Source organism: Rhyacophila brunnea, unplaced genomic scaffold, assembly GCF_057557595.1.
Source record: "Rhyacophila brunnea isolate RB1 unplaced genomic scaffold, BYU_Rbru_1.0 scaffold_13, whole genome shotgun sequence".
NCBI lineage: Eukaryota > Metazoa > Arthropoda > Insecta > Trichoptera > Rhyacophilidae > Rhyacophila > Rhyacophila brunnea.
Genome location: NW_028232785.1, coordinates 27,438,297 through 27,448,442, shown reverse-complemented (window position 1 = coordinate 27,448,442; position 10,146 = coordinate 27,438,297). Strand labels below are relative to the sequence as shown.

Here is a 10,146-nt window from a genome sequence, read left to right as displayed (position 1 = left end):
TGAGCTAGATGCTATGCTTTTCTACTAAAAACACCACTTCCTCATTGCACGCTACGTGCTTAGGTACAAATTCATTTCACATTTGGGAGCGCTCAAGTCAACAACGATATGTCACTCTCAAAACTAACCAGAAAGCTACTTCTCACAGAGAATTTAAGTTTAAAATTCGAACTTGTTGGATGCATTCATCCCATGCGTCATTCTTCATAACCTCAAAATATATGGTGTTTGACCTTTATCATAATGAAGAAACATCCGCCATATTGCAAAATCCATAGATAATGGCAAAATCACTATGTGACACATTAAAAATAACCATCACGTTTGTTCGGCGGGAGACTCACGAGGTGACTCATAATCACGTAGCGAGCAGTATGTAAATTGCGATAGAATAGTGTGCATTCGTTCACTAGGATATGTCACCTAGAACGTAGCCACCAAGCAAGGCACCTACCTATGCGGCTGAAGCCTAGATATTAAGATGTAGGTATACAAATATTACGATAATAATTGTCATTAACACTCCTACATAACTAAAGTTGATAAAACAAATGCGTACTTGACAAAATAATCAACGCATTTGAGTGGATTGTTTATTAAAACATAAAAATTAACAATACGAAGGATACTAGGCACAAAAATACCCATTTTTTGATTTGTGAGATTTAAATCCCAATTTTACACCCACGATGGCCACGTGGCTTAAGCGTCGTGGGTCTCGGGTTCGAACCTGGGTCTGACAAGTACACATATTGTTTTTAAATTTGTGTATGAGTCAGAGTATGGACCTAATCGGTTGAGCAAGTGGCTGACATCCATTTCTCGTAAAAACAAAAATCTGTCAATACAAACCACCACTCTGTGGAGGCCCATATGATCCTATTAGGATCGGACATGGTCGAAAGAAGAAATCCAAATTTGTTCAACAGAGGAAGTCCTCAAGAATGGTATCATTAAAATTCACACAAAATCGATTTTATGATTCATTAATGAAGAGAGAATAATGTATACTCCGGACAAAAAATAGCTCACTGTCTATAAAACTGCACAAAAACGTAGGATATGTTTTCATTACTTTTTTTCACCGTTATTATATTTCAAAATATGCGAGAAATCAATATATAAATTATTTTACTTATTATTATACTCATTTTCAAATGCATTCTTATTTTTGGTCCTATCCACAATTGTACCCTTAATATGTTAATGTTAAATCACGGCATTACATCTTAAATTAATAATGTATGTGGTTTTTCAACAGTATGTGTGAGGCTATGTCTCTTTAAGTGTTCTGCTTGCCTGCTTGTATATGAACAACTATTACACGTATATGGCTTTTCACCAGTGTGTGTCATTTTGTGTCTCTTCAGGCTACCCGATCTTGAGCATGAATATGAGCATTCATTGCATTTGTATGGTTTTTCAGTAGAATGGATTGTTCTATGGATTTTCAGATCACCAATTCGCTTGCACGTGTATGAGCAAGTATTACACGCATATGGTGTTACATCTGTATGTATCATCTGATGCCTTTTAAGATGACCCAAGCGCGAGCATTTATATGTGCAAACGTCACAGTGGAATGGTTTTTCACCGGTATGCGTGATTTTATGAGTTTTGAGATTACCGGGCTCAAGACATTTATACGAGCAAAGATCGCATTGTAATGGTTTTTCACCGGAATGTGTCATTTTATGCCTCTTGAAATTATTGAGTTGTGAGCATCTGAATGAGCAGATATCGCATTGATATGGTTTTTCACCAGTGTGACCCATTTTATGCCTATTGAAATTATTAAGCTGCGAGCATTTGAATGAGCAAATCTCGCAATGATACGGTTTTTCGCCAGTATGTGTCATTTTATGCGTCTTAAGATGACTGCGCAGTCTGAATTTTAATGAACAAATATCACATGGATATGGTTTTTCCCCCGTATGTATCATCTTATGCTTCTTGAGAATACTTACTGTCGTACACTTATATGAACACGCGTCGCATTTGTGTGGTTTTTCACCAGAATGTGTCATTTTATGTGTCTTGAGATGATCAGGACGCGAACATTTAAACGAGCATTCATCGCATTGATAAGGTTTTCCATCCGTAGTATCTACTTTGAGTAAATCACGTTGCGAACTCTTTTTGATAAGGTCATCCACTTTATTGAGTTTAAGGGAACTCACTGTAGTCAGTGGACTTTTACAAGTATCGGGAAGTTCCACTAAACTTCGCTGAGTAGAAATCTATAAAATTCAGAACATTGCCATTAATAATAATTAAATAAAAGATTGTGCACCAATGTTGCATAAGCGGTAGCAAATGATTCAGGCCTTGATGATGTTTCGAATACCATTATTATTTATAGAGAAATCTCATTATTAGCTACTGACTCAGTACTGTGATGGCAGACAGTTATAACTGCAGTTTTTTTCCCCATAATGTGTTTTAAATTGAACATTATTTAATGTGGCAAAATATTAGAGCAGCAATGTTATTTGTCATAAAGTAACGTTAAAAGATATGGAAAAAATATATATCTGCTTAAAATGCAAAATAACAATAACACTTCTTTAAAATAAATAATTAAAGGTTTGTATTTGGAAGCTAATTCTGCTTATTTTGATATGAAATACTTAAAAATATCTTATAAATCAACTTGTGAGACTGATTTCAAAACTTTGTTTTTGCTATTCTGTAAAATTCTGTAAACAGCAGTTATAACCGTTTGCCATCACAATACTGCTATATTCCAAACAGAATAAAGTAAATATACTTGAATTTACCTCAACTACTGGACTGCATACCGAATCAAAGCATTTTGTGTCTTCACATTTGGATTGACGTAATGTGTCGTTAACCAATTCGCTTTTGATGTTCACTTCTTCAAAATCAATCTCAGATTTTATATTCGTCAGGCTGGAGGTAACTAAGTTCTGAAAATACCAATACAAATATAATAAATGTAATTAATACAAACATATTGGGTACAACAGCCACCAGGGTACAACCAAAATTCCGCCTTAAACTATAAAGAATCTACATACAAAATAATTACAAGACAAAAAAACTTTTTATATACAACGTTTTTAAATTTTCTGTTGAATTATTATGCTCAATATGCTCAAACTTGTACTTGATATGAAGTTAATAAAAAAAAACAAATATAGAATTTTTATTTTCATTTCCATAGTAACGCACGTATATATCAATAATTCAGTTGCTAGGACCACCCCCTTAGCAACCAATAATATTCTTTTACTTTTTACGGATTTTTCTGAAATAACTTTCCATACAAAACAGAATTGACTGAAAATGAATTCAATTCTACTTAAAGATGGCTAAAAGCATTGGCATCGTGTTCTGATATATTCTAAAAGTTTCAAATGTCTAGATAGTCGGGAAGTTAGTTAAAAATCGATTGCAAGATTTTTACTGGATAAACAACCACCGGACAAACAAGAATACAAGCTAAGAAAAAGGTGGTAAAATAGTCTTACACGTGCGAGATTACGGGTGATTTTACAGACCCAAATATTATACTTGGAGTGCACACAGTCATAGGTTATCGAGTAATCGCTAATAAAAGCTATTACTTACTCGAGGCTAGGTGTGCAGTTCATCTTCGCAACTTAAAATACAATCAAATGACATTGCTCATGCTTATAACTGAAATCTTGTTTATATTCAGACTGTTACCACCGGTGTTGTCACATTTTTTCTGAGATTAGTACTTATAGCGAAAGAAAAAATCATGACAAATAAACAAACGGCTGCTGCAGAGATAAATGTAAGTGGTAGCCTGCGGTTACACAATTGTCCCTTGTATTGACTGCCCGTGTGCACTACATATGTAGATTGCGCTTAAGGCTATAAATACCTCAGCTGAGGCATAGTCTAAAAAGATCGAGACTAGGCGATGCGCGGATTGTGCAAATGACGCGAGCCGAACGAAATATAATTTGTCATAAAAATTCAATATGCGTCAATTTAATTTTATGTTTATTGTTATATTACTAATAATAATAGTACATTCATTGACATGTTTTCTTTTTTAATTACATACGTAAAGTTTTTTAGTCATCTTTATACGATTTAAGAATATTTTTATCCGACGCCATGACAAAACAAATCGACGTGCCCACACCTCGACGATCGGTCTCCGATTGGCAAGTACCTTCAGTTCAGGCAAGTTCAAAATTATTTGCCGTTTCACTTATGTACGCTCTTAAGATTCGGTTATCATTTGGTATTCACCACAATATATGAGTATGTATTGTACCTACAACACGTGTATCGCTCACTCGGTATTCATTTTCAAATCAATATTTACCATATTAAATTACAAAAATTGACTAACTGGTTGTTTCGATGGTTACAACAAGAGACATAATATCGACTTTAGAAAGGAAAAGGGGCGTAACGTTTTTTTCAAAATAGGTTTTATTGGATAATAATCCTGTATAAGACTAAATACACGTTGTGTTCAAAGGATGTAAGCTGCAAATACCGATTTATTATTATTTAAATTTAGCTATCAATTAAAAAAAAAGAGGACGTGAAGTGGGAAAAACGACTAAACCATCATTTTTGTTGATTTTTCTCTAATAAACTCAATAATTATTATCAGATTGGGATTATAAAAACGAAGGTTATGACGAATTTGTATTTAACTCTTTACTGCATGATTTTTTTTTGAAAATTTTAATTTTTTCTTGGTTTCAAAATGCCTTGTGAATGAAGGAAAAATTATAAAATTTTTTTTTTTTTGAAAATTCCATTAAATTTTGTATGTTACTGTGTGGTGCCTCAGATTTACGACATTAGGAAATCTTACATTTCAGTATGACAAAATACAAAACCAAATGATAACAATTACTAATGTACACACCTTATTTGATATGTAGATATTTTTATTCAACCAATTTCAATCTTCTGTACATTTTTATTTATTTATTTACAAAAGCGGATTTTCGCGTACATACGAATTCGTCAACTGTCAAAGCAGAAATGCAGACTATAATGCAGAAATGCTTTATTTCTTAAAATGTCCAAACAAAATCGGTAAAGTAGGATGTTTATGGTAAAACAGTTTTATAGGCATCGAGAAAGGATATTATTTGATAATTTACACAGACAGCATTGGCTATATCGAAATATTTTGAAATGTCGCAAATTTGCGACACTATGCAGTAAAGGGTTAAACTTTGACCTAAAACCATAACAAAAACGTTTTTGTGCCTCATGTAAAATTTGATTTGTGTGGATTACGCCCTTTTTCCTTTCTAAAGTTGATATATTATTAAATATCAATTATATTACTATAACAGGCCATGAGGTCCAATTAATGTAGTTTAGTGAAACAGGCGTGTAGCTAGTAATATTTGGAAGTAAAACAATTATAAACACTCAGGGCTTTGAGAATCATGAATCGAAGCCGGAGTAGGTACCCTGAGAGTATTAAGGGCCATTCGTTAAAATTTGTCGCAATTAAGTATGGTATCAATAGCATTTGGGACCATGTGCATGGGCGCGAAAACAAAGGGTATGCAGGTTCGATTTCTGCTGGGTCTTCCAAAAGAGATTTTGTCTATTGGTTACGTATATAATATTTTAATAAGTGTTTTCAAATTTAATGTACATTCGATAATTATAAAATATTAAAAGCCGAGATTCCGGTAAGAAAAAATAAACAAAATCTTGGTTAGGGAAAGTCAGCATCGCCAGCTAATCGACACCATTTCCATCCTAAATACTTTAAAATATACATATAACATAGGTCCTGTTCTACTGAGGCCAACGCAATACTGCTGACAGCAGTAATCAGCGAGGGAGACAATAATTAATGTTAAAAATATCAGGAACAGGAAAGGCTACCTTACCTTAGCTTACCTAAACTTAGTAATAACGAAAACATCTTTCCATTAAAAAATCAGCTTACTGGTTAGAAACATTATGTATTAAATTAAAAGTTTTAACAGAACTGCAATTTTTACCACGTTTTTCTTAGCTCGTATTCTTGTTTGTCCGGTGGTTGTTTATCCAGTACAAATCTTGCAATCAATTTTTAACTAACTTCCCGACTGGCTAGACATTTGAAACTTTTAGAATATATCATAAAACGATGCCAATGCATTTTTTAATACTTTTAGCCATCTTTAAATAGAATTGAATTCATTTTCAGTTAATTCTGTTTTGTTTGAAAATACCGTAATCCAATCCATTATTATTGATTGCTAAGAGGGTGGTCCTAGCAACTAAATTATTAATAAATCAAAATGACATTTCAGTATTCTATATTTGTTGTTTGTTGCAAAATAGCAAAAAAATGATTTGTTGACAATTGCCTTATTTGTCCTAAATTATTAATACGTAGAATTTTCAAGTTTATAATGATTCAACAGAAAATTTTAAAACGTGGTTTGTTGGGTTCGCGATGCCTAGTTTACTTCCGTTGCCGTTCGGCGTCCCTGGTGACCAGAAACAGATTTGCGAATAATTACTGTCTATATTTTGTTAGTAATGTATCCATACAACACATTTCTTAGATATTAGAGTCATGGAAGGATGATAAAAAATACTGTAAGTATAAAGAATGAGGCGGTATTTTGGCGATGCCTAGGGGCGGCCTTCTGTCTAGGGATGTCACTGCTTACGGCAGCGATTTTCAAACTGGGGGGCGCGCCTCCCTAGGGAGGCGTGAAAAGTTTAACATAATAATGTGACCACAGGTTTGCAGTTTGCAAAATTTATAAAACGGCAGCTAGTTATAAACTACATAAATAAACAGTCATATATAGAAGTTAGGTTGTTTGCAAACTGTATAAAGAATATGGAGACTAATTTTATTATACCTCATTTCTATACTATTGTGCATGGCCCCCATAAGAGGGGGGCTAACAGGGCTCCAGCCTGGGAGCCCGGCGTTGCGGATCGACCAGTTAAGTGTCTGTGATACAATTTGATGTGATTGATAATAATTTACATGTAGAATTTTATTTTATAATTATTTGTAGTGTATTTCCTGACTAATAAAAATGGCTATATGGAAACAAAAACATTTGTTCAATTATTTTGTTTGAATTGAACTGAAGAACAATATAATACTTTGTCAAGAAACCAATGCAAGTAGGTACTGCTACCATTCAGTTTTAAAAGGAGGCGTAGTAACGTAAAGTTTGGAAACCACTGGCTTACGGGATATTGACATTAGGGCATCGACATGCAATTAAGAGTACCTACCTGAGGCACAGCCCTATTTGAGCATCCGGGTTCAGAATATTCATCATACAAAGGCTCGGTTGGTTCTACAACAAACTCGCGCTTGATGTCAATCTCAGGTTTGATATCATTGAGGCCCGATGCAGAGTACTGAAAGAAACATAATAATTTTCAAACACCAATGGCGAAGGGTGGTGGTAGGCTATCAAGCTTCAACATAAATAGTGCACACAACTCTTCGCCAGTCATACTTATTTGTTTTCATTGAACAAAGAATACAATTTGCAGATCGTGCTGTTGATTTTTAAAATTCAATTAAATCCCTTCTAAACCGAACCCTCGATACATTACACCCACGATAACCGCGTGGCTTAAGCGCCGGTCTATAGTGTCGAGGGTCCCAGGTTCGAATCATGGGTCTGGCAAGTACACATATTGTTTTTCAATTTGTGTATGAGTCAGTGTATGGACCTAATAGGTTGAGCAAGTGGCTGACATACATTTCTCGTAAAAATAAAATCTGTTAATACAAACCTCCACTCTGTGGGGGCCCATATGATCCTATTAGGATCGGACATGGTCGAAAAAAACCGAACCCTAATATAGTTTTATGTATGCTATGAGCAATGACATTATTAATAGACAACGCACTCAATACAGTAGCTAGCTTCGCGCATTGCGACATTCGCACATGTATAGGTAGACGTCACGCAATTTCCATTATGCGATATCACGCATCGGGACTTTATAGCAATATCACCTTTATTGTAATGGCGTTAGAACAGTGTTTCTAGTGTCAATGTTCGTTTGAACGAACCCGTTCGAGCCGAACCATTCGGCAGACCCGACAAAACGCACAGGGAATTTATAGCAATATCACCTTTATTTTAATGGCGTTAGAACAGTGTTTGCAATGTCAATGTTCATTTCAGCAAACCCGTTCGAGCCGAACCATTCGGCAAACCCGACAAAAAGCATCGGGAATTTATAGCAATATCACCTTTATTGTAATGGCGTTAGAACAGATTATGCCATTCGGCAGACCCGACAAAAAAGGGAGTGTCATTTTTTTTCCAGATACTTGGCTATGAGCGATCTGACAAAAATAGTGCACACATTTTCAGTCATACTTATGTTTTGTTTTCGTTTAATTGAGAATACATATTGTTACAGGTGGAGTCAGTTTTTGATTGAATGCCATAATTTTAGTTATTTTATAATAGATAATTAATATGTTTTGACTATTATCTACTATCACTTAGATTAGGTAGGGTTCAATTTAATTTTAAAAACAAACAAACACTATCTACACATTGCACTTTCTTCCGACCGTGTCTGATTCCAATAGGATCAGAATATAGACCTCCATAGAGTGGAGGTTTGTATTATCTTTCGTTTTTACGAGAAATGGATGTCAGCATTGATATACTACTGGATGAATCATATGCTTCTTAAAATGACGCCCGATTTTCAGCGACTCGGCCAGTGTTAAAACTTACTGTTTTAATATCAGCGGACTTAACTCGATATAAGCTCACTTAATATTTGTCTCGAAAACGACCTGGCAATAATTATGAGTAAGCCCGATCTAGCTTGCATCTTACTCTAACTAATAGTCAGCGCATGACGACTTGCTCTGTCCGCTCAGACATGAATTTTTGGTAGCTTAGGGCAATACGGGTGAAATTCGGGAATCGATGTTAACGGTCTTAACGCATTATACCTACAAGGAAATATTATAAGACGATATTCGTAATATCTACTTTTGTGGTATTTTTTTAAAATTACACTTGTATGGGAACTCCTCATTTAGTAGTGTATCAATGGATGTCAGCCACTTGCTCAACCTGCTAGGTCCATACTCTGACTCATACACAAATTGAAAAAAACAATATTATGTGTATTTATTTGCCAGAACCAGGAGTCGAATCTGGGACCCACGACACTATAGGCCGACGCTTAATTGTACTCAGTTCAATGAAAAAGAAATACGTGTGACTGTCGAAGTTTAGTGTGCACTATTTACGTCAGATCTTAACAGCCTACTTCCACCCTTCGCCACTGGCAAACACAATAAATAGTAATAATTTAGAATGTAAGTAAACCGATCAAGTGAAATAAAATTGTAAAAGAATAGGATTTAATAAGTCAAACAAACGTCATGTAGCAGATTATGTTAAGTTGCTTTCCAATTCGCTTATTAACACAATCATTGCTAACCTTTTAATTACCACATTTAAATAACACGTTAATTATATCTAATGACCAACGACTCCAAACGCGCCGGTCGCGGTGTTAGCACTAAATGAGTTTTAAACCTTATGTCAATTTTAGTTTGATAATATACAATAATATTATCAACACAAGATACAAGCAAATATTACAATTACTATCATTATCACACACTGTCGCATTATATTCGTATGTGTGTACTAAAGTTTATGAAATAAATAATAATTAAGATATCTTTAGAAAACTAACCTCAAAATTACAACTGGAATCATCGATATACTCTTGCTTTATGTATACGCGCGCTTCTGGACCTTCTGGATGCTCGATAATCGGTATATCATACCAAGGTAACCCTTCTTCATCAGGTTGGTCTCCGCGTTTGCACTTTTCATCCATGTTTGCGTATTTAATTGACAGGATAAACGACTGACGCATCCGGAGGTAGTACTGCCTGATCACTAGTGTTGGCCTTTTCGAGCAATACTTCAGTACTTTTGTTTAGATACTTTTCTTCAGATACAATACCAGTTAGTAACTATCAATAGTTTTTTGTTATAATAACCGTTAATAACGTATCAATTCTAATAATATACGTCTAACTTATTCCGTAGTTGGAATATTCAAATATCGATTGGAAAATAATATAATGCATTGATCTTTTGACAACATTTTTTAGAAATCAGTTTTTAATACAGATGG

General features: G+C 34.5%; 1 protein-coding gene across 1 annotated transcript; it reads right to left on the bottom strand.

The window, feature by feature from the left end:
- Positions 1-1,072: 1,072 nt before the first annotated feature.
- On the bottom strand, positions 1,073-9,904 carry LOC147077127 (uncharacterized). Its single transcript, XM_085941441.1, has 4 exons — positions 9,697-9,904; positions 7,237-7,365; positions 2,781-2,930; positions 1,073-2,240 (listed from the first exon to the last, which is right to left on the bottom strand). The coding sequence occupies exons 1-4, from the start codon at positions 9,880-9,882 to the stop codon at positions 1,230-1,232; spliced, it is 1,476 nt and encodes a 491-aa protein (XP_085797567.1). The 5' UTR covers positions 9,883-9,904; the 3' UTR covers positions 1,073-1,229.
- Between the last annotated feature and the right edge of the window lie 242 nt (positions 9,905-10,146).

What these genes read in the sequence shown, in the direction of transcription:
- LOC147077127 (XM_085941441.1), bottom strand. Translation starts at nt 9,882, where the DNA reads ATGCGTCAGTCGTTTATCCTGTCAATTAAATACGCAAACATGGATGAA. An exon ending in ATTCCAGTTGTAATTTTGAG is followed by an intron (nt 7,366 to 9,696) that starts GTTAGTTTTCTA and finishes TGTTTCTTTCAG; the next exon opens with TACTCTGCATCGGGCCTCAA. An exon ending in CAAATAGGGCTGTGCCTCAG is followed by an intron (nt 2,931 to 7,236) that starts GTAGGTACTCTT and finishes TGGTATTTTCAG; the next exon opens with AACTTAGTTACCTCCAGCCT.